The sequence below is a fragment of the Electrona antarctica genome (genome assembly GCF_951216825.1).
Source record: "Electrona antarctica genome assembly, chromosome: 13".
Classification (NCBI taxonomy): Eukaryota; Metazoa; Chordata; class Actinopteri; order Myctophiformes; family Myctophidae; genus Electrona; species Electrona antarctica.
In genome coordinates, this window is record NC_136794.1 from 10,775,490 (window position 1) to 10,801,537 (window position 26,048).

Here is a 26,048-nt window from a genome sequence, read left to right on the forward strand (position 1 = left end):
ACGCGAGGTTGATTAGGTGCGGTCTTCTCTTGAATCTACGGTTACGCGTTCTAGCGTGCACGCACATGCACCGTTCCGTCCCTGTGCGTGCACGTCAAAAAATGACTGGTACCACGGCGTGGTACTGCGAGTAATAATAATTGCATCACACTCATACTGCATCATACTGTGTTGTGTAACGTAAAGCACAGGGTAAAATGATCCAGTAGGGCGTTGACTCGTAGCCAAAGCCAAAGCGCACAACACTCTCTGTATATCTGCATACTGATATGATGGAATGACAGCAGAGGCTTCCCCAAAAGTCCACGGCTCTCTCTCCGAGGCAACAGAGAGGAAACCTGGCACAGTTACAGTTGAAATGCTCAGACATCCAGCCGGTCAGCCAGAAAAGAAACACAGAGCGGCCTGCCAATCAGACCGCCATTCTACCATGAGCCAAAAACCAGTCGCCCAAACAATTCTTTTTTCAGATGAAGTGAAGCGACAATATACTACAGTACACTGTTTGGCTTTGATCAATTGTTTGCCGGGTGCTGTGAGAGGCAACTGTCCTACCATAGGCTATTATCTGATCTGGAGATGATACATGGGGACTTCCTTTGCTTATACCCCCTGTGGCTGATTACGATCCCGTGTCACACTGGCGGATGCTCTTTACACTGGCTTCCCGTGGGCATAATCTCTCTTTATCAGAACAACCAGATGGGGAGCATGCATTCTTATCGATATCTTGGCAGAGACGCCTGTAGATGATAATGATATGAATAGAAGTGCTCATTTGTATGGGGAGATTTCAGTTGAATTCTACTGTCATTTTCATATTCCACAGATATTTCTTTCTCAGCAGTCATTAGTTGACTGATGTGGCTTTTCATTCTAGGCATTTGTACGGTAGCCTAAATAAATGCGATTCATTTACATACAAACATCAAAGCCACTTCAAAGTTAGGGAACTACTTATTTATATGTGAACCATAAAATAATGACATTCCTGTGTGTGTGTGTGTGTGTGTGTGTGTGTGTGTGTGTGTGTGTGTGTGTGTGTGTGTGTGTGTGTGTGTGTGTGTGTGTGTGTGTGTGTGTGTGTGTGTGTGTTCGCTTCTATTTTAAATGGCCCTACGCCGCTGTCAAATCATGAATTGCTGTGATTAATCACAATGAATCATATTTTTTGCATTTATAATATTTAAATTTGGAACAAAACTCAGGAAGAGTGACATGGGCCATAACTCACATCTCTCATATTGGCAGTGATAGTTTACAAAAATATTCATCAACTGATTTCTTAGAAGTTCTGCAGCTATTGTTTGCTTCATAATGGTCCCACACTGAAAGGGATGAATGACCAAGCAGAATAGAATTCAGCCACTATTCATGTTATCATCATTACTTTACTAGCCGTTTTAAAATGATCATTATCATACATGTGGTATTGCACAGTGGTGCAGCAAAGCCGGTTAGCAGCCTTGCACTGCTGTCGTTTGTGGATTTGCATAAAATGCACCCATGCACGTGTACAGCAGGGGTTCTCAACGTTTTTGGCCGGGGACCCCCGGAAATGCTTTGGCAACGTCTCGGGACCCCCGCCCCCTCCCGACCCCCAATATAAATTGACTGCTACAATAACCTTAAACCATTTTGGGCGGGAACCCCTTTTGGTGTTTTAAGCATTGTTATAATTTAGCTATTGAAAAATAGCAGAACTACAAGCTCATAGCGCGCCACCGAGTGGCGCGCTACGAGCTTGTAGGTCTGCTATTTTTGAAAAATCGTGAAAATAAAATTTAAAAAAAAATCTTTTTTTTCCTTTTTTTTGGAAAATAATTTGGGGACCCCCTAAAATAATTTGGCGACCCCCCGAGGGGTCGCGACCCACAGGTTGAGAACCCCTGGTGTACAGTACATGCAGGCAAGGCATGTACTGTAGGCCTGAATAAGTGAGATGTTTCTCCTGCCAGTAGAAGTGTGTGTGGGTGTTGTGGTGTCTGATCTTTGCTCCCGAGTTGTGATTCAGTTGCCACAGTGTGTATGAGCACAACTCCTTCCGACCCCCGCAGGCCACTATAGTGAAAGTGTAGTACAACTTCCTTGAAACCACGAGACTGCACACAGCCATGATTTACAGGTCAAATCCATCCTTTACCAGAGACGAAGAATACTTTTGCCATATAAAACATCAAAACATGAGCCTGACACAGTAATGTATGCTACATGCATACATTACTGTGTCAGGCTGGATGTAAATACAGACACAGTACATAATAAGAACTATCAGTGCAAACAGCGTTTCACAGTTTAGCTTACTGTGCGAACAGCCGCAATGCTTATTGGAATGCAGTATTATTCCCTAAATGATGTTGTACCAACACATACATATGCAAATATTACCTATGTATTCACACACAATAACACTATTGCGCATGTGCGCGCACACACACACACACACACACACACGCACACACGCATGCGCACTTGTCGCTGAAATGGCGGTATCTAGTGCTCCCTCACTAGCTGTAGCTGTTCTGTTGCCTGACTCTGGGTGTGGAAAGGTATAGCCAGAGAGACAGGAGATTCAGGGAGCTACCGTGCTTAGTAAAGATTGAAGAGAACGAATTTTCATGATTCACAACCTCTCCGTGAGGGCTCTCACTCTATCGATTTTTACAACTGCAGGGGTGAAGCTTGATAAAATGTTACTTTCATTTCCAGGGGCGGATGAGACAGAAAAAGGACACATGGGGATTCATGGAGAGAAAGAAAGTGGGAGGGGTGCTGGTGGTATTACAGCTGCAAGGCAGATGGGGTGAGACACCGACGGCTTTCCTGTCACACCAAGAGAGGCCTCCATCTTTCACAGCACAACACACCGCGGTCCCAAGATCCGGACTAAAATCCCAATGGGCACCAAAACAACAATCTAAGACCAGGCGGTTTGGATGATTTAAATGTACGCAGCCTTTGTTGGTTGTTTGACATGCTACATTTGTTTCCGTTTGTTTCCACGTACATCCAACAAAAGTGAGTTTGGAGTCCCACATATTTCCAAAAAGGCATTTTGATAAAGAATACCAGTACATCTGCTGACTGGGAATAGGTCATGGCAAGAATTCCCGTTTCTCTAAAGACATGTTCCCGATAATTCCGTCCATTTTCAGAGGAATGAATAATGGATGCCAGTACCAAGGGAGCGGCCCTGTGTTTACACGTCCAATTACTGTTTGGACACTGAGTTTCTGAGGTCTACTTGTGGCTTTACAAGCCAATGTCCCAACGCTGCTCATTTGCACATTACATTGCACTCGAGGCAAGAAGCCCAAGTGCGTCATTTGTATTTTGCATGGCTCTTGACATTTACACACTGGCAAAGCAATTAGGCCAGCATTTAGGGTCATTAACACAAAGAACGTGCTGCATGTCTGCTCTGATAGCTGCTCACTGTATAGCGTACTGAGTGAAGGGGAAATTACAATGATGCACCCATGCTTGAATGACATAGAATATACAAACACAGGCTTACAGAGAGCCCAAGCACACAGATAATGTACAACCAATCACGTTCCTGTCTCCCTCCCTTTCTTTATTATTCAGTGACATGTGCTCTCTCTCACACACACACACACACACACACACACACACACACACACACACACACACACACACACACACACACACACACACACACACACACACACACACACACACACACACACACACACACACACACACACACACACACACACACACACACACACACACACACACACACACACACACTTTTGATACAGTTAATCGCTGGGGAACCCATAAAGTCAGATTATAGAGTTGTAGAGCCTATACAGAGTTCGACTCAGTATACATTATCTTTGACTGACTTCCACTTTTATAGTTTATTTCGTTTTTATCTCTTTAGAAGAGAGAGGAAAAAGCTGTTAATTTACTGTCATTTATTGCAAAAAAATGGAATACAGTTAAACTTGACTCCACTCTATGGTCACGGTATGGAATTGTGGACAAAATCTTATCTAACGATAAACAAAATATTCCAAGTTTTGGGTCTGAGAGGCAAAATCTCATCAAATCTTGGTCTGTGGCTCAAATGCCAAATAAATAATGGACCTTGATATGAAAAGGGTTGTAAACCACTGCTATAGAGCCACATGCACACATGAATTTCAGTTTGAGTACTCTAAGGCAGGGGTTCTCAACCCGTGGGTCGCGACCCCTCGGGGGGTCGCCAAATTATTTTAGGGGGTCCCCAAATTTAAAAAAAAAATAAATAAAAAAAAAAAAATATTTTTAAATTTTATTTTCACTTTTTTTCAAAAATAGCAGACCTACAAGCTCGTAGCGCGCCACTCGGTGGCGCGCTATGAGCTTGTAGATCTGCTATTTTTCAATAGCTAAATTATAACAATGCTTAAAACACCAAAAGGGGTTCCCGCCCAAAATGGTTTAAGGTTATTGTAGCAGTCAATTTATATTGGGGGTCGGGAGGGGGCGGGGCGGGGGTCCCGAGACATTGCCAAAGCATTTCCGGGGGTCCCCGGCCAAAAACGTTGAGAACCCCTGCTCTAAGGTGGCGGCTTGGATGGTGCATGTGGAGGCAAGCTTTGCCAGGAGCAGAAGTGTGCAGAGATCGAATGCACTGCAGGAGGGAGCCGTATTTAAACAGACCCATATGTTAGAGGGAATGAGGTGTGACTGGTGTGTAGAAGAGTGTTGAAAGAAATCAGCGGTCTGACAGCTGATTACAGCAGAGGTGTGTATACGACTACCAGAACCTCCTGCATGAACGCGAAGCATGTCTTGAGCCTAGTGCTCCGAGCATTGGGACACCACAGGCAGTCTACGTTGTCACACAAGCAAGTCATGTTTTCCGGGGTGGTGCCTGCCTTTCATAATTAAACGCATCCCCTCAAGCATCTGCTCTACATCAACCAAACGCACCACCTTATATTAGAACTGATCTTGATCTTCTGGGGAGAAATTGCACACAGAAATATACAATATACTGTACAAACCGCCTCTTCTCCACAAGCACAGAGCACACGCTCTCGGTGATATCCAGCAAAGAGACTATATTTCCCTGTTCCGTCGTACTGATCAGGGTGGTATTTATTGGCAGGAATGCTATAGGTCGGCAACGCCACAGAGGAGCCTGTCTGAATGGATCCAGGACTCACATTATGGAAATGAGCCTCTCGAAAGATCGTCCTTTAAAGGTAATCAAGACGTGGATCGATAAGCGTTGAGTTGTTTGCCCGGTCTCTACTACTCTGAAAGCACTTTAAGGGATTGCCTCGTGGTTAACCACTTGGACCCTGCTGCGTGTCACTATTCTGGGTGTGTTATAATAGGCCAACGTTATGTGAAAATAGCAGTGTTTCTACATTGCGTGTGCGTGTGTGTGTGTGCGCGTGTGCATATGTGTGTGTGTGTGTGTGTGTATACAGTGTATATACATATGAGACAAAAAAGGGCACTCCTGCACATAAAAAAAAATAAAACGTGGGAGGTGCAAGTCTAGGGACTGCACACTCAGGGAACAAAGACGGCAACTTACTGCATCATCAACTTATTTATTATTGATGTTATACCTGAATTCGCTGTCCACAGCAACCACATATTAAATTAGCATAATGTTATGAATTACAACATGGATCAATAAATATCGGTTAGAAGATTATATGGTTCCATATGGTATAGTTAGTAAAACTAACATTTTACTTACAAAATAAAGTCTGGTCAATATATTTCCCCAGGTTTCATGAACTCTCTAAAACAGTATGTTATTGAATATCAGATCAGCTATTTTTTGCTATGACAGTAATATGCAACGTGGCCCTCTGGAGTGAGTGTGGAACTATAGCGGCCTTCTCCATCGTCAAAGTTGCCCAGCCCTGCCCTAAAGGGCTGATCCCCTGCATAGAGCACCCCGTGGATAAAAGGTGCTAAATAAACTTGCCATGCCTTGCCACACAACGATGAGAATCAGACATGCTCTTGAATAAATAAGACTGGATTGCCAAAAAGGGAATCGGGTGTGGCGGTGTGGATATTGAAAAACGATTTCACGGCCTGGCATTGTGCCGTGGGTTCGACTCCCGATCCCGATGGCCTTTACTGCATGTCTTCCCCCCATCTCTCTCTCCATTTCCTGTCCCTCCATAAAAAATATAAAAATAAAGGCGAAAGCCACAAAAAAAAAACATTAAAAAAAGAAAAACGATTTCACTGCAGGGGAAATAAATAATAATAGTAATAATAATAATAATAATCAAATTAAAATAAATGTTTGCACTTCCATAGTAGTTATTAGAAGTAGTTAGTAGTAATGGCTACAGTAATAGCTACATTGAATACAAATAATGCATCGTTTGGAAGCGGCTTCATGATTGATATGATGCATTATGCGTATAGCCTATGGCAGCGCTGGCAGCCTGTCATATTTTATATTTCTCAAAATGGGTTCCTGAGCCCATTTATAGTCAAATGGTGGACCAGGGACTCGGGAGGGAGGGTGGGGTGGCTGTGTGCAGATATTGTCTGCATGCTACACTGATTATATTGACCAACGCAGGGCTTTCCCTGGCAAACACACCTCGGAGGTTCCCCCCTCGCTCTTTCTCTCCCCTAATTCAGCTGCTTCCAGCCGATCGATGCGCGGTGCTTTCCAGTCTCCTGCTTTCTCATTATCTGTCAGCGGCACATAATTTATAGGCAGCTCCGGAGCCTCCATACCATCCCTGAAAACCCTGAAAACAATGTTTGTGTGAGTGTGCATGTGTGCGTGTATGTGTATGTGTATGTGTATGTGTATGTGTATGTGTATGTGTGTGTGTGTGTGTGTGTGTGTGTGTGTGTGTGTGTGTGTGTGTGCATGCGTAGATGTGCGTATATGTGCGTGTTTGGCTGATCCATCTTCATAGAGATAAGAGTGCCACATGGGTGGGGCTCAGCATGGATGCTTATTGACAGATCGATGGCTGGCTGATGGCTGTGGTGGTGGCAGGACAGTTCACTGGGTGAGAGATTAGCGGTCTCCAGAAGTGAAGCCAACGCACAAAGACCTATACGGATGATTTATGATATAAGCCACATCACCAGGACAAAGCCCCCAGGAGGAACGGCTGGCCAACGTTGAAGCCGCCGAGTCTACTGGGCAAATGTGGAATTGCAGGCGTGCATTTAGCATGAGGAAACCGCGTGCAGCTGGGGTTTAACATTGAGCGCTCGTTTGCACTTCCGCATTTGACTACAAACTGTTGGTGGTCAAATGTGGAAGTATAGAGCGTTCTTCCGGGGGCTTCGAAATGCCACTGAGCAACTTCCATTGAAATGATGTACTAATAGTCATCTCCACCAATCAGCGCTTCACAGAATCTGTTCATTCAAATCCATTCACCGAAAATGGTTTACGTATACAAATTCCACAGCCCATAGCACGAAAGGCTCTTCAAGAAATGTGCACACGCAAGCATGGTATGGTATGCAACTGTCTTGATGAAAAAGACCTATAGGATCGATCCCCGGCAGCTAGGGATAGAGCTCGTTAATTTGTATTGATAACGAGCACCATATTGATCAGGCTTATCAAGCAGGGTTCTTATAGAACCCACTATCGAGCATTTTCTATTATTTTGTGGAAAGACGTGAGATAAATTCTGAACAAAACCAGTATATTTTACTAGGGCCTTCAACCACAGTACTTTTCTAACAGACGGAAGGCAATTGACCGTTTTACATTTGGAAAATAATATTGAAGAAACTGTTAACTGGTTAAAGTGTGTAGAATCACTTTAAAAGTGTAATTTTTGTTTCGGGTATGGAGCTCATTCCCTCTCAGCAGCGGTGCCTCTGGCTTGGCCACGTGCAATGAACGCAGATGGAAAGTGATTATAAGAAGGGATCGTGTCCTCATCACCAGTATATAGTGAACGGTGCTGATTGCACCAGACACCTGTTTGGCAGTGGTGTAAACTGTAAAGTAACTAATTACTATTATTTACTTAAGTACTGTACTTAAGTAACATTTTGAGGTATTGAGGTACTTTACTTGAGTATTTCTAATTTCCAATACTTTTACTTCTACTCCACTACATTTCATAGATAAATATTGTACTTTTAGTCCACTACATATTTTTTTGGAAAACCTTAATTGCTCCACCACTGCCTGTTTGGCAAGGAAGGGGTTCTGGGGGAGACAGTGTGAACCTCCGTGCCTTACATTCTCCCGGTGAAACTCCTCGCTGCCAGGTGAAGAGAAGCAGCTGGCAGCTCCATGTGTTGCGGAGGAGGCAATTGGTAGCCTAAGCCTACAAGGCTACATCCACCCCAGGCTGATAGTGAGGAGGGTTTTGGAATTGCACGTGGGGGAATTGGCAACAACTAAATTATGGAGAAAATGGAGAAGGAGAACAACATCTGCTGTTTTAAACGCAACAAAAAAGAAGAAGACATCAGCGGATGCTGCACGAGCATGGCAGGCTCGTGGCATGCAGCGTGCAGAAAGAAAGTGCGCAAAGGGACTGTGTCCCTCTGCTCCCTTCATCAATCACACTTCTTTCTCCATATCCTTATATTGCTCCCATGCAGCCTAGCCTCTTGCGACACGGTCATCCTGTGTAATTTACAGTATATGTCATAAATGTGTCTTGTAAGTTGTAAACCAGTGATTCAGGAAACAGCTGTGCGCACCTCTCCTCCTAATGCCTGTAATTACATTGAATAAACAGGGGACTATAGAAGAATGATGAAGGAACAAATGGGGATGTGAAATTAATAGACCTTAAGCTGTTGACCTGCGGAGAGACAGAGGACAGATCACCTGTGGCGCCGCTGTGTATTATTATGTTGTGTTATTATTTTGGGGCAGCAGTGGCCTAAGGGTTAGAGGAGCGCCCTTGTTGCTGAAAGGTTGCCGGTTCGATTCCCCGGACGGGCAGGAAAAATCTGGGTGGGGAAGTGATTGTCATCACTCACCCAACACCGCTGAAGTGCCCTTGAGCAAGGCACTGAACCCCCAACTGCTCCCCCTGGAGCTGCTTAGTGGCCAACAGTATAAGACTGTGGTTGTACTGGTCAGCTCCCAGGTTTTAATGTGCGTGTGTGTCTGTCTGTGTGTTTCTATGTGCAGGGCGTTGCTGAAAATGAGCACCTGTGCTCAGCTACTTCCCTGGGTAAATAAAGAATAACAAAAAAATATATATATATTGTTCAGAGAGCCGTGCTCTGGCAATGAAAGTCAGAAAGGGACTCCCCACTTCATGGTGAGTAATTTCTGTGCCGGAGTGTAAGGTAGAGAGGCGAGAAGAACCCTTGCTCTGGTTGCCACAGTCCAAAACATCTGGGAATCCCTGGATAATTATGCGAGACCACTCTGACAACTGCCACTGATTACGTTGCAGCCAATGACGAGCAGGCACTCATTATGTTAAGAGCCAACTTGAAAATACGCACCACTGAATAGTGAGGGCGGCGACATTAAAGTTCACCACTACTCGGCTCATGTACCACTTCTAAAATGCAGGATTCTTCATTAACGCTCTGCAGTGTTAACTGTAGCCAAGCTGCCCATTAATAACGACAACGGGGGGCGTTTAACGTGCCTGAGGAGAAGGGGCGGCATGTCTATTCTTAGCTCCTCTTGGCCCAGCGGCCATCGGTTCAACAGTCCAGCAGCACCGACGCCTACCTCCGACCTTGTTATTCATTAATGCATGAAGCTGGTCTCCTTCCAGCCCCTACGGCCTGACACCAACACTACATTAGAGGCAGGAGAGAGTGGCGCTTTGGAAATAATGAGCCGCCACCACCACCGTCACCACCTCTACAAAAGTCTGGGGGGCAGATTCACAACAGCGTTTACGCTCATATCGTGAGCGTATACGGACATTTGCGAGCATTCCCCCGCTACGTGTGGAATTCATCATTTGAACTTGGCCGTGACGTTGGCGGACGTTGGTCGTAAATTCCGCTCATTTCCGCGTCAGCTCAGAGCGTGGTGTACCAGTGATCAAGACATGCGAATATGTATTTAGAAGGCTTTAGTCTTCATGCTAAATCAATTAATAGTCCCCAAACCTCAAATAAAACATGTAGGCTATGTCCCCAACATTGGTCAGCACATACAAAAATGATATATAACGCAGCTTGTGCTTGTATGCCTTATATGCATGCATTCTTTTAAGCTTTTAAGCCAGCTCACCTCTCCAGCGCTCTCCTCCAAAGGTATAAGATTATGCATGCCTGCCGGCTGCCTGGCACAGAATAATGTGCCATATTTCTTGGTGGTATTAATTATAATAAATAGGCTACTGTAGGCTAGTATATTGATCTCATCATGAACGGCATGCCTCAGCACCGACGTTCCGTCATGCCAAGTGGCAACTGACTCCAAATGTCCCGCGAATCATTTTCATATCTCATATAGCCAACTGACAAAGAGGATATATAGGCTACTTGCCGTATATGGTTGAAAATGTAAATAGCTACGTCACGTGTCCATTCCCCATGGCATTCAGACAGACGACAGTGATGGTTGTTAGGAAAAGAGGCGAAATGAGATACACCGGTGATCCGCACAAATTAAGCCAATACGCAACCTTTGGTTCAAGGTTCAAGGATAGCTTTATTGTCCCTTGCGGGAAATTGGTTTGCAGCCAGATAATTGTAAAAAATACACACAACAAACAACATTCAAAACAATACTATAAGATCTAAGAACAGGACACTAGAGACAGAGAATTCATGACATTCAATAGTAGCAAAGTCAGCAAAAGTGCATTAGTGGGCAATCGTGTGCAAAGAGGCAAGAATAAAGTGCTATCTGCTGTCGAGCAGCTGAATAGCAGCCGGGACAAAGAACCGATTAGTCTTTGTAGTGGGCACCCTCAGCCGACGACCTGAGGGCAACAGTTCAAACTCAGACCGAAGTGGGTGATCCGAGACCTCCAGGAGGGAGGAGGCTCTCTTAAACATCTGCCTCTTGTACAGGTCTATGAGTTGGGCTTGGGTTCTCCCATAAATCATACTGGCCACTTTGACAAGGTTGCTGAGCCTGTTCTTGTTCACCAGGGTCAGATTACCGTACCAGGCAACCATACAAAACATGAGAACAGATTCAACTAGAAAAAGTGTCCCTCGGGGGACAGGTCTCCACCAGGCCAGGTCAGGTTGTGGCCTCCTTGTGGCGCTATAATAGGCTAATGTGAAAAGGGTGCCATTTGTTCTTACACCATTGATGGCAATTGGATGATTTGAGGCATTTTGTTCCAAAAATGTGTTTTGCAAAAATCCACCTGTTGGTGGCGCTATAACAGGCCAATGTGAAAAGGGTGGGATATATTCCTCAGCCTAGTAGGAAAGTCTGTGGAAGATTTCACGTAAATTGCACGCTGCGTTCATGATTTGAGGCTTTTTGTTTCAAAAGGGCCAATCCTGCAAACTTTGAAAGCCAATGTTAGCCAATTAGGATGGAATATGAAATATCGGACAGATCCATCTTGAACACATGACTATAGAGATAGTGTGTAATGATTTGCGGAATTTTTGGACAGAATCTGAAAAAATTGGGGCAGAGGTTCATCGTTGGCATCCAGGGAGTGTGTGTGCAAAATTTGGCATCGACTGGGTTAAAAGAACGCATTTTCCTCAGAAAAAAAAAGACGCTGCTGCAACATGAGAATCAAAGGAGAGTTTGTTGTCAAGAATGACACCCAAGTATTTATAGCTCTCTACAACTTCAATTTCTGTGCCCTTAATGAGTGTAGGAACAGGGCTAGGAGGAGTCCTTCTAAAGCTGATGATCATATCTTTTGTTTTGGTCACATTTAACTGTAAGAATGACTTGTCACACCAGGATATGAAGTCACTGACAACTGGCCCCATTTGGTGAATGACACGTGAGATTGATCGGATTAATACGGATTAATTTGGTTTAATTGGGATTAATACACTCTCATTAGGCACTTAATTTACACCTGGTCGTAAATTTTCGTTGTGAATCTGGCCCTGGGTGTCCTCTGGAGGGGAAAGCTGCGGAGTAATTATGGGAAACCTGAGAATTTGAGGTTGTGATTTTGAGCATCCATGTGTGTGTGTGTGTGTGTGTGTGTGTGTGTGTGTGTGTGTGTGTGTGTGTGTGTGTGTGTGAGTGTGTTTGCGCGTGTGTGTGTGCATGTGAGATCTTTTTAAGGTTACTTTCAAGCTAGCCGGTGCCCAACGGGTACCTGTCTAGTTGATTTAAGTGGTAAAAGATAGTGGAGACATTGGTATACAACCCAATGCTTAATGGTCTATTTTATTCTGCGTCACGACTCACGGAACATACCAATAAGGATAGTTTACACAAAGCCATCTGCTGGGCACCTAATGTGCTACACTACTAATGTGCGCACGCACGCACGCACGCACGCACGCACGCACGCACGCACGCACGCACACACCACACACCCACACACATTTCCACTATGAAAGGGATGTGGTACAAGTGACTGTGAAGAGGTGCCACAACTCGGTTTTAATCTACATATATTTACTCCCAACAATGACACGTTTTCATATGCTGCATGTGTGATGCATTTGCTTTGTTTTTGTGGCATGTGATTCCCTCGTTCCAGGCTCCCAGATCAGATTGTGGACAATGTTCAGTGAAGTCGGATGCCTTTCTATACGGAACTGAATACAGGAGTACAAGACATCTTCAGGACTATGAAGGGACAGATGTAGCTTGATGCCTTCAGTAAATATGCTAATCTTTTGCGATCACACACAAAAAGGTTTTTTTTCTTTCTTTATCTATATCTTTTAGATTATTTTGACAAACCCTCTCAGGATGGCAGAAAACTTCCCGGTAGAAAATGACATGTCTTTGTCAGGAGTGCTGAAGGTGAAAGCACGGGAACAAAGGCAATCCATGGGAGGGTGGACTGTAATAATCGGAACTTTTGAGAGCAGCCTCAGAAAAAAAATGGCCAAGAGTGGAGTGATGAATACAAAAAAAGAGTTGGTGTGGAAAATATCAAACACCCCGAAACACCAGGGAATCCTGGCTTCAAAAGAATCCTTCCGTCGCACTTGATGTCTCCAGTATAATCTGCAGAGGTTCCTTTTATTCTCCCCCTTGCGTTGCCACTGCCTCCTGCCCATTTTTCATATTGATGCCATTTGAAGAAGGGGTTGTACATAAGCCACCATGCAGCTTCCAATTAGCCTGAAGTAGAAACAGTTGCCCAATGATGCAGCACTTTATGACAAAGCTTTAAGACAATGTACAGTAGATCTATTTTCGGCAGAGAGAGATTTGGTGTAGAGCTGAAACAAAGGATTCAATCCTGGGGAGCACCGATCAAATATGCACCTCCTTAAAAGACAATTGATCAATTACCCCAATTTCAATTTTAATTAACTGACCTGTAATGTAATGGATGCATATGTTTTTTTTATTGTATTGTGTTATGTTTGTTGTGGGACCCAGGAAGAGTATCTGCTACTTTGGTGGCAGCAAATGGGGATCCAAATGAATAAAGAATAAAGAATGCACAGTATAAAGGTCCACTGACTCCACTGGGCTTTTTCTTTTGTTGGCTGAAAACGCCACAGCACTCTCGCCTAAATGCACTTCCAGAGTTGAAAATATTTTAGCTTTCGGCAGGCAGGGAAAAGCCATGCGTGCGAACGCATCGCGTGCGAACGCCAAGCTACTGGAGTTTCCAAAAACGAGGTGATCCCAATATAATTATAAACAACTGAAAACATTCGCTGCACTCAGAAAAAAAATATCTTGGTAGACACAGGGACTTATAAACAATTAAAAACATGCACTGTACGCAGAAAAAAAACATCTTTGTAGACACAGGCCACGGGCAACAGATTCATGAGCATGGCAGGGACTGGTTCAAAAGAAAACCATACGACTGTGAAAGTCCTTTGAGCCTACTTTATGTTCTGTTACGTTCTGGTGCCATTTGTCGAGTCCTAGAGCGTCCGAAAATGGGCGATAACGACCGAGAATAGCAGGCCTATAAGCCAGGGCTGCCCTGAGTGCGTTGCGTCGCGTTACGCTTGGACGGCGTAACATTTTTTTACCGGGGCGAATGGTTGACGCCGCAGACGCCGTCACAACGCACGTCGCAACCGTCAGCAGTGGAGCACCCTTCATTGATTAAAAAGGGAACATTCCCTGCGTTGATGATGATGCGACACTGACGGACGCCCGGTGGCTGCAGAGGAACTACGGCGTGAGCACACGATGCGCCGTGGATGCTGAAGTGCTATATTTAACTCTGAGAATGTACAATACATATGGGATACAGAGTTACAAATTAGTTAGGGTCCATTTGGTTCCATTTGTACACTCACAGAGTTACCAAAGGATACATTTACACAAAGGATTTTACGGAGTAGCTGAGCATATTAGCAAGGACTAAAAAACCTCCTCAGTATATGGTGAATTGCCTTCTGTACTGCCAACATTTCATCATGAGTAACAAAACCAAACAATGCCACAATGCCTTAGGGTCATTGGTGCTGTGATACTGTAGTCTCCGACAAAATAATGAGGACGTTCATGCCCCCCACCATCACCACCCCCACCCCCTCTATTTATCTAGTGTTACTGTTTGCACAATAAGTTCTATCACTGGAGAGAATCCTACTTCTACTATAGTTTGATATGGGTTGAGTAAGGACCCCCCCCCCCCCCCCCACCTCCTCCTTTTACTATTCAGGAGAAATGCCTCATCCCAAGGAAGTGCAGAGAGGGAAAATTAGCCAGGAGTTTATTGGTCCAGATACAATAGCTGTGGATTGAAAAGGCTTGCGATGACTGAACTCTCCTTTATTCCATGGCAAGTGCTTTGTGCCCGAATGCACAGTGACTTTGATGCTATCTCTGTCACTGGGAGGCCCACGCCACGCCTGGGGTTCCTCGCACAAAATAATATGAGGCACGATCAGAGGCCTTGAATGGGCTTCCCATCTCCTTTCTGAAAGGCTTGCACTCTCGCTTTTATTCGTCATGTCTGTTACGAAATGGAATGGCACTCATTATCGATGTACATCATCGCAGTAAAGGCTTTGATTCATTGTGCTGAAAGAATAACACTTGATTGCATTCTTTCAAATTAATTAAATTACCCGAGATAAACCTAGGAGAGAAAATGGCTACACTGAGAAAGCGGTGGGGTTTCTTTCTGGCATCTTGTAGGCCGCTCTGCGGCTCAGGCCCTCAATTTGGTGTTTTTGTCAGAATGTTGGCCCATACATTTACTACATGGCCACCCTTGAATGGTTGTGCATGCAGGTACAAGCTCAAACTAAATGGATCTTATTGTAGCTGCACTGTGAACAACATCTTGTGTTTTTGACGGGGTGCAGACGTTTATCCGACATACCAAGAGTTAGTCCGACAACACTGTCGCTCCCGACATGTGCTGCGGGTTAAAAACCACCCGTGCTGCGGGTTACAAATCATCCGTCGCTCCCGACATGTGCTACGGGTTACAAATCATTCGTGTACAAATGGTTCCATTTGTACAATAACACTGGATTTTACAGTGCAGATGGGGATCCCAGAGATTCTTTTTAATATTCAAATGGGGGTCCGTGACCTAATGCACACAAACCTGGGGGTCTTTGAAAAAGCTTGAGGAATTTGTCATAACTGTAACTGGCAGCAATCCTGAATGTGTTCCTTTATACCATTGCTCACCTGCTCAAAACACCATGTTCCTGCACTTAGCGCTTTCTTCAAAGGCATTCTCTGAACATGTAAGTGCACTGTAATCAAATACAGCTAATGGGTAGAAAAGGTCATCCATGGTTTCCCCCACTCAGAAAGGAAGCGGGGGCGGGATGGGAGGCACTCACGTACCCTGCATTCACGAACGGACAGGACAGAAAAGATGGTATAAGGCAGAGAAAGAGGAGGATGGATGAGGAGCAGGAAGAGGAGACGGAGGAGGATGAAGAGGAGTGATGTCGCAGAGTCTACCATTACCGGCGTAATTTGCGTGCACACACTCAAGATCACGGCCAGACCTGCAAGTGGGTGGGCTGGGGTCTGATGAGAGCCTCCATTACCATGGAAATAAGGTACAAATGGAGCGGGAGAGCTGGGTGAATCGAAGAGCAGGAACACGAGTAGAGAAATATAGCTGTCAAACTGTGTGGTGCAAACAGGTCCACTTGAGCCAGCCATGAGAGACCTTAAAAGCATCGAAATCTCTCTCAACTGAGAGCGGTACACTTTGTGGGATATCATTATGATTTATACAATTATTTTTCAGATTTGCAACGGTTGAAATTCGGCATGAACATTGCCGACAGTTACTTCTGAACATCCCCACCTTTTATTTAGTGCAATTTCAAAGTTGAAATAAAGCATAAAATAAACCATATTGGTAGCCTTGAATAGGAATATTTATTACAAAATACTCACACCCAAAATACTTACAGATTTTCTGTCTTATCAATGTAATTTAACCCTTTGGAACAATAATAACAAAAAACTAAAAAGAATCGCATTCACATGCTATGCTCTTCAAAAACAAACAAAACAGACTTAATGGGCAATATGAATTGTTCTCTCTCTCAGCTGTCACTTTCCTGCGACCCCGCTTGAGGTCCAGGCCCATAGTTTGAGAACCTCTGTATGGGATCGATGCTGTAGCAACGAAAATAGTTATTGAGGTCTTTTGACGCACGAACAGCTGTTAAACCCCACTCATTGTGATGCAGCACGGATGTTTCCATTATGTATATTAATTCCCAACCCCACAGTGCATTTCCATAAGAAAAATCCTATAGGATTCTAGGTCAATCCCCCCTCCCCTTCAAATGAAATTAATTTTTTCACAGCTTTAGTGAAGCGGTGATTAAGCCTTGAAGGCTTGAGGTACTCCATTCTGGAATACAGACGTGTGATAGGAGGAGGAAGAGGAGCGCTGCGTGCTCCTATCCTCCTGACGAGGTAATAATGACTGGAGCAAGGAAGGTGGAATAGTAATTCCCACTCTGCTGCATGGCTGTGCAAGGAGCCCGAGCCAGAGCAACAGGAGTTTAGGATTAAGTGACAGTGATGCTGATGGATACTCCAATCTGGAGAGAGAGAGGGAGAGAGAGAGAGAGACCATTCCAACTGATTGTTGGAATGGTCATCATGCTGATTGATTTAGCCAAATCGGACGTGGACAGAGTGAGAGGCGCACTAGCCGCTCCCAGTGTGGTCTTATCACCTCGGTGGCTGTCTAGCCCACAGACGACTATTTTTTGCAGAATAGCCCACAGGGAGTGCAGTGCCCGATGTCGAGTCGGTCGAACCCACGGTTGTCAAGAACCGCCACAAAAGGTCTCTGCCCAGGCTCTGGACAGGGCCCCTGCTCAGGCTCCATATATGGAGCTGGCCTGTTCTGACATCACAATACTCCATATTTGGGCATGCCTGACACAGAATTCCATAGGAATAAAAGACAAAGAGAGACACGTACAGACATTTCCATATATGGGCATAAGAGGGACACAGACAGATGGGTTACTGACTCGGTGCTCTACAGCGGCCGGTCTAGTAAACACTGGGGCCATTTCCTCTGTTTACTATAAATCTACATCTACATTTGCACAATGGAATTTTAAACCCAATTCACTGAAGGTGTTATTGAGAATAGGGAAAAAAAAAAACATCTCATTTCCATGACCTCTGGATGCAGTATGTCTGAAGCCTCTTCATGATCATTATGATTGCAAACTTTCATGGAAAGCTTTGATTCAAAGCATGTTTGTATGAACTGTTGTTTCTGAAGTGAACCGAAATAAATATGTTAAATCTCTTACTTGTTCACATTAAGTAAATGTAAGCATGTCATAACATTCAGTGTTTTTGTGGAAATGTTTAGTAATTATGTAACACTGACACGTGTCTACATGTGGCAGTGCTATCTGAGTGACACACACACACACACACACACACACACACACACACACACACACACACACACACACACACACACACACACACACACAACACACACACACACACACACACACACACACACACACACACACACACACCGTACAGAAGGCAGACAACGATTTATATTTGTGTTTTTTTCCCCCGTGCTGGGCAAGTTGTGTGGGCGCTGTGTAATCGATCCACCGCATCACGGAAAGGGAAACTGTGCACCCCCCCAAAGCTGCATGTTGAAAACGCAGAGGTAAAGTCAGTGATGTATCACGGCCACAAAGAACAGGCGTAAACGGCACTTCCGCATACGTCATGCAACAAAGCTGTGCACGACCATAAAGTGTGGTCTTCTCAATTGTATATATAGAATAGAGTAGAACAGAATGGTAAATGCAAACCATGCAAGGCACCAACCAGCACATCAGGAGCAATTAGGCGTTCAGTGTCTTGCACAAGGACACTTCGACACAAACTCTGGGGGAGCCCGGGTTCGAACTGGCAACCTTGCGGTTACCAATCAGCCATTCTACCCCTGAGCCACCGCCACCCGAATAGAATAGAATAGAATAGAATAGAATAGAATAGAATAGAAATAATCTTAAAATGCTTACTGATGTGTACAGATGGCCCTCCCCGTTCATGGCGATGTATAACCCTGTCTTCACGGACTGAATGGCGACAACTCTGAGGCCCACAGGAATAAGGTTGAACAAAGCTGGAAGACAAACGCACAAGAACAAACACACACAGGCACACGTGCATGCAAATATCACTAAACATATTGCAATAAAATAGAATAGACAATTAATTAACACGCCATATCAGAGGTCGATGCACAAAACAATATATAGTGCCATTCATCAAATAAATATAAACTGCCCGTCATTAGCGCAATCACAGAACATAGATAACGCTAGCTGTCGTCTGGTTATCTCGTGAGATGAATTGGCTGCATGGCTGCTGAACGTGACTAGCCTAGCATAGTTACGCTGGAAAACATTGAGCTATACCTGGAAGGTACGGTAGCTGGGCTGTAATTGGGGCTACCGCTGGTGCATGGCAGATTTAATAGCCCCTTTGTTGTTGTAGCAGACTCCTTCGGCCTGTTAGGTAATGGCTATTGTTTGTACTGGCGAGGAATAACAGGGCTAGCCAGGTTGTGACATCTAGCTAAGTGTACAGTAGCGTGGCAGACTTAATGAGCTTTGAAGCCTTGGTGTTGGCTTTGTTCTTTCTTAGTTTCTGAGGGGCGCTAAGCCCCTCCTATATGCAGCTTTTGTCCCCCCACACATCTCATATTTGCCATTTATAATGAAAGGAGAAATTAGGTCATTATGTGCCTCAAATATTATGTAAATTTGTGGCAACACAAACATTAAATGCCATTGACAATGAAGGGAAAATGTACTGTATGTCATATAGACGAGCAAATCGGCTAACCAATCACATAAATTCAGTTGTTCATGAGATGATGTATGATGATGTATAATGATAAGAGCGCCCCTCACTTCACACGGGTGTGATTTTTTTACTACAAAAGAGTAGTACAGGGCTAGGCAATATATCAATATTATATCAATATTGTGATATGAGACTAGATATATTATACAAGCGATGATGCGACAATTTGATGTGATGCATTGTGAGCTCGTGATTCTGCTACTTTCCCTGTATATTGTCGGCCAATTTGAAATATGGCCTTGGCCTAGTGGGGATGTGCGTGCAAGATTTTGTGTCAATCGGACGCCGCGTTCATGATTTGAGGCATTTTGTTCAAAACGGGCCATTCCTGCAAACTTTGGATTGGCTAAGCCAATTTTAGCCAATCAGGGTAGAATATGAAAAATCGGACAGATCTGTCGTGATGGATATAACGTGTAGCGATTTGTGTGGAATTTGCACAAAATCTGTAGAAGAAATATAAACTGCTCTGGCCTCCAGGTAGTGTGCGTGCACAGTTTCTCGCCCATTTGCCCAACGGTGCCGGAGATCACAGGTCACAGACAGACGGACACAGGGAGGTCACTTTCGAGCCCAGCAAGTGCAAGGCTAGAATCCGGTCCAGAAAGAGAAACCCATCTCGACCAGATATCTTCTTTGGGACGACCAAACTCAAGCTCAGCGAGCAGATGGAGGTTCTGGGTCTTGGCATAGACAGCAAACTCACGTGGACCAGCCATCTGTGCAACATCTGCAAACTCGCTGGATAACGTCATGGAGCACTGCGTAAAGCTGGCCAACAAGCTTGATGCTAAAGGCAGGGCTAACAAAACCCAGGTCAGGAGGAGCATAATGGAGTACTCCTGTCTAGCCTGGATGAATGCCTGTCAGACCACTCTCCTCAGGCAGTTGGACAACATCCAAAAAAAGGTCTTAAAAATCATTGGGGTGGATGAGGACCTTGCCCTACAGCAGTATATGCCATCAACAAGCTGAGTCATCGCTGAACAGTTGCAGCAACAACTTTTCTCTACAAGATGCACCACTCCCAGCTGTCCAGTAGACCTCAAAGCACTGCTACCGCAAGCTCACACCTCGAATCACCCGGAGGGTACTAGTAAACCTAGCCTTGGAAACACCCAAGTCAAACAGCAAATGCCTTGATAGGAGCTTTCTCCACTCTGCTATAACGATAAATATGGAACAGCCTTCCCCCTGCGGGTGTTGGAAACATTACATCAAGCAGTGTTCATGACACATCCAAGGACGGACGGACGGACGGACGGACGGACACGATAACATAGTCCTGGCCTTGCGGAGACCAATATCACCACCTACAGTATATATTATTATCATCATCTATATGAATGATTGATTTGGTGAAAGAGAAAAAATATATAAACTGGATTTTAGATTTTGCCCACACTGCCCAGCCCTAATTAAAGGTTCCATTTCCCAAGTACCTGAAGAGTAGGTCTAATTTTAATGTAAATAATAGTGCATTATAATATCAAACAGTATGTGAATACTAAAGATAGCATTACTGTAAAATACTCTATACTCTATTTATACTTGTTTACACTTGTTTTAAGCAGCCCATTGGATGTGACACGTACGTGTCATGTCAGCTCATCTGGAGAATTTGACACATGGGTTGAGTTAGCGTTAGCACTATGTACTGAAATTAAATTAATCAGCTAGCCTCAAGCACTTGCAGAGCAGTACCAGAGCAGGCTAATATTATAATATTTTCCACAATAAGCCTGGTCTACTTTCCATTTCAGAGAGAAATTTGGAATATGCTGTAGGTGTCTACTGTAACAAGGCTGTCTGTCACCAAGAACTCTACAATCAATTGAGAATGGATTCAAGATGCAAATGTCAGTTCTTCAAATAGGTAGCCTTATTTATTTTCTTTATATAAAGCTTTTGTCCCCTCATGTCTCATATTTTGCCATTGACAATGAAAGGAGAAATTAGGTCATATGTGCCCCAATATGACGTAAATTTGTGGCAACCCAAACATTAAATGCCATTGACAGTGAAGGGAAAATGTACGTAGACGAGCAAATCGGCTAACCAATCACATAAATTCAGTTGTTCATGAGATGATGATGATGTATAATGATAAGAGTGCCCCTCACTTCACACAGGTGTGATTTTTATTATTCATATAGGCCTACCGGTATATATTTGTTTACACTGACAAGCCTTGGCCATCTCATCGCACTACAGCATAGTGATTAAACCATTTTGTAATGGTGACCGAAAGTATAATGATCATAATTCCTATCTTAATTGAATGCATCAGAAAAATAGGGCAACAAACTCTACTAGTATACAGTACATGTCATTAACAGCTGCCTGAGTAGTGTCTTATTTTTTTATTTTTCACCCAGAAGTTGACTATAATCTCAGAACTTCCTAATGTACTGTAGTAGAGAGAGAGTAGTGAATGAGTGAGTGATTTCAGATACAGCCCTGGCTTTATAGTGTACTGCAATGTCACTGATTCATGATGTGTAGAGGAAAGAAGCCACAGGCCGCCACACACTGAATGGAATGCAGAGGCTGAGCTAGACCTTGTCGGGTTACTCACAGGAATTACTGCTGTCATCCTTCGTCCCATCAAGAGAGCCATCGGGGTTCATTTGCAAGTAGTATCCCTGCCTGCAATATAACCTGGTCACTATACCCTTGAGCTGGGGATCTGTGAAGGAAGGGAAAGAAAGAGAGAGAGAGAGGGAGAAAGAGGGGTGGGGAGGTTTATGGACAGATTAGAAAACATGTCACAGAGTCAAGAGTGACAACTGAAGCAGGCAGCAAACAAAACGAGCTTGCGCAAGACTGACAAATCAATAGGTGTTCCCTTAACCAACAAAATAAAATACTAAATATTTCACAATTTTCAAAACAGCAAGACTAGCACATCTACAAGGTTACAATGTGTGTGATGTGTTGTGAGCTTGTATTGTTTAGCTATTCATCGTACACAGTATATGGTTAATGTACAATATGGATATTACAATGTGCATTTTTGTTTATCCCCTGAGATGAAGTAAAACAATGACCAGAACTCTTTATGTCACTTTTATGGCCTGTTTTCATGGGCAAATCTTTCAGCCAAAAATGCAGGGCACATAGTGTATTGAATGCGCCCTGCCCTGCTCAGAGATAGGCGATCCAATTATAGGCAGCAGAATTAATCTGTGACTGCTTGGCTGGCATAATGAACCCAACAGCACCCTCCTTGGTGAGGGAAATAACATCCGCAGGCCTCTGCACCTTCCACACCTGATAGGAGAATAAGCTAACATTACATATCTCAATGAATCACCACCGTGGTAAAAATGTATAGCCTAACTAGAAAAGTTGCAATTTTGAAAAATTGCAAAGTGTGGTTGCCGCAGTCGCTTACATAGGCCCCTCCCACTAATTTTGTCAGCCAATTACAATGTCACGTCACCCCTGTGATCATGCGTAACTAATTCGGAGGGGATTTATCCCCCAAAAATCATGTTTTCGCGACAAACGGTTAAATTTCTCGCATTTGCGGCGCCCCCTATGGATGAAAATGGAATTGCTTTTGGAACTTGGTTGATTGAACCACCCACGACATACTTACATTTAGTCTTCGATTTCCCCATTATAAGTCTATGGAGAACTAATTAATTAATATCAATTAAACTATATAACGGATCTCTTAGCAAAAAAAACAAGCACACGATTCCCGATGAAGCCAGTCGATTTGACATATGGCTCGAGTGTGTGCGGCAAAAACTGTGAGAGGTGTAGTGTGCCAAAGTATCCTCATTTACAATAACAATAGTCTGGTTGCCCTGTTAGGGCAACCACACTAATAATGCTCGGATGGAACCTTGCGTTGTTGAGCATCAACCGGTTATATCGCAATTTGCAATTGGATATTGGTATGATTTAGTGCTGAGGGGAAATGTGAATTTGAGAATGTTGACCACGGTGTGGTGAAAAAATAAAGCCGTGGCGTGAAGTGAAATTAATTTCAATAAAACAACACTTGGGCATGCCTTGGGACCTCAGCTGTGGACATTTACACTGGGAACATATTGCAACTGTTGAGGGTTGACAGTGATTTTTCTTTTGGTGTGTGTGTGTGTGTGTGTGTGTGTGTGTGTGTGTGTGTGTGTGTGTGTGTGTGTGTGTGTGTGTGTGTGTGTGTGTGTGTGTGTGTGTGTGTGTGTGCGTGTATGCGTGTGCATTCAGTGTCTGTGTACTGTAGGAATCCGTGTGCATCCACATGTGTTTGTGCGTGCGTGCGTGCGTGCGTGCGTGCGTGCGTGCGTGCGTGCGTGCGTGCGTGCAGTCATACAGTATGTCATCAACATTAGCTTTATCATGGAGACAGCCATCACCCCAGATTTAATTCCAAGAAATCCCTTAGGAGGTGAACAATCACATTCACCTGAGCCCGCAACGGTGTGTACTGCTAGTGTGCTACTATGTTTGCGATCCTGTACTTGCATCAATGTGTGCATGTGTGTGTGTGTGTGTGTGTGTGTGTGTGTGTGTGTGTGTGTGTGTGTGTGTGTGTGTGTGTGTGTGTGTGTGTGACCACACAAGCGTGGCCACCCACGGGAGATTTCAGGAGGTCTTACCGAGGGCAAATACAGGGACTGGATGTGTTTTTTTCCCTCTGTGTATTATAGCTTAGGGCAGTCTCTTTGGAAAACCAGTCCGCTGGGCAGTGGCCTGAGACCTTTTCGCTGCCGACTAAAAAGAGGAGAAAATGCCTTTCCGCCAGAGAACTCTCACAGCAATACCTTGTTCTATCAAAGGCATTCAGTGCTTTGTTATGGACAATGACAAGCAAAAGCTTAATTTATACACCAACAATATACCATACCATGATGTATAAATTAGGCTTTGAGCGGAATGCGTCCGTCACATCTAAGGAGACCTCTGCAGAGAGCGGTGGCTGACACCTCTTGTTAACAAAACTATTCAGCCCTATCCAATGTGTTGCAGCAGCATTATTCAGGATGGGATTTTCTGTTTTGTGGGAGGCGGATATTGCTGCTGATTGCTGAAGCCCCTTTCTTTTCTCTTTTTAACCTTGCTCTTCACATAATGGACAGACACTGGATGCGTTACCTGGGTAATGAGCAAAATAGATTATTTTTCACAAGTGAACAGGAGAAAAATGCCAACCTTTCATTGTCCTGTCAGCAGTCTGACGTCACTGCCCAGCAACCTATACCCACATCCTGCACCCCTTGATTGAAACGTTACTTATTAGAATGTCTCCCTTAACACTACTCAGTTTTGAGGTCCACTAAAATGGGGGGGAACATTTTGGATGACGTCCCAACCGGAAATAACATTGAATGTTGCCCAACAGTGGAAGTGGATCAAGTGCTTACAGGTGGCCGTGTCACCGGACTGCAGGAGGTTGCGGAGCTCCTCCGGCGTCATGTCGGCCTGCCCATTTGCATGGTTGACAAAGACCTTTCCGGTCAATTCCATATGTTGATCGTTCCCCATCCATCCTTCCTCGTCAATGTCTCCCTTTTGAATTATACCCATCTATTCAAAACTCTAGACGGTCCTAACTCCTGCCCCAAAGTTATTAGTGCCCAGAGCCGGCGAAAACTAGAGTTCTCAACAGGGCCGAAAATTAAGGCCCTGGGCCCTCATCAAACCTTGTACATTCAAGAGAATGTCCCCGCTACCACCCTTAGGCTATCACCCTTAGATCTCCATATATGGAGCTGACCTGTTCTGACATTCCATATGTTGATTTGACCTCATCAAACCCTGTACACTCAAGACATGCTCCTTATATAGCCAATACAGAATTCATTCCATGGTGATCTGACCCCCCCATGCCAAAGCGACAGCGATCACCCAGCAGTCTGCCGTCAACGAGGCGGATGCGAGCAAGGACGAGGTCGCAACTCGCCCTCAGGCGTCTTACTGGTAGTCAGCTCCACATATGGAGATCCATGTGTTGTACCAACTTGGTTAATTTGCAAGTGTGACTCGCGTTGCGGCAACCACACAGGCCACAATATGGCCATATATTGACATTCCCATATATGGGGAAGGGCCCCTGGCGATGTCGTCTAAGTCCCAGCGCGAAATCATCTACTGATGAATAACTACCCGATTAAGACTGATGCCTTCCTGTGCTGGCACGCCAACATGGACATCAAGCCGGTCACAAGCCGCCATGCCATGATCCAGTACCTGACCAAGTACTGCACCAAGCACGCTCAAGGAGGTTACAGAGAAGTTGCAGAATCGCGACAGCGCTATAGTGTAGGTCCGGTGATGCATTCGCAAAGGCACTGGTCGGCTCTGTGGGGGATCGCGACTACATATATGCCCATACATGGAGATCCCTGATGATGTCAACGTGATGTCACGAGGCATATATGGAGGCGTGACCAACGAACCAACGGAAAATGCATGTTTTCATAGTAAATGCAACCTACGGTCGTAATAACAGTGGAAATATGTCTGTGACAGTCAAATCACTTGAAAGTCGTTTGGTGAAATGCCAGCGCGTGTGTGTGTGTGTGTGTGTGCGCGCGTGCGCGTGCGAGCGTGTGTGCGTGCGTGCGTTTTCTGTGAAGACCGGTGAAGCAATAGCACGGTGAGACTGACA

The 26,048-nt window shown here is 44.5% G+C and overlaps 1 protein-coding gene across 3 annotated transcripts in view; it reads right to left on the reverse strand.

Moving 5' to 3' along the window:
- Window positions 1–26,048, reverse strand: part of fgf14 (fibroblast growth factor 14) — a gene marked incomplete at its 5' end in the record, with an annotated part of 181,718 nt that overhangs the window by 22,267 nt on the left and 133,403 nt on the right. For all 3 annotated transcript variants that reach the window (XM_079517571.1, XM_079517569.1, XM_079517570.1), the window contains 2 exons: window positions 18,574–18,677; window positions 22,002–22,112. In XM_079517571.1, coding sequence (XP_079373697.1) covers window positions 18,574–18,677; window positions 22,002–22,112 — 215 coding nt within the window. The remainder of the gene's footprint in view (window positions 1–18,573; window positions 18,678–22,001; window positions 22,113–26,048) is intronic.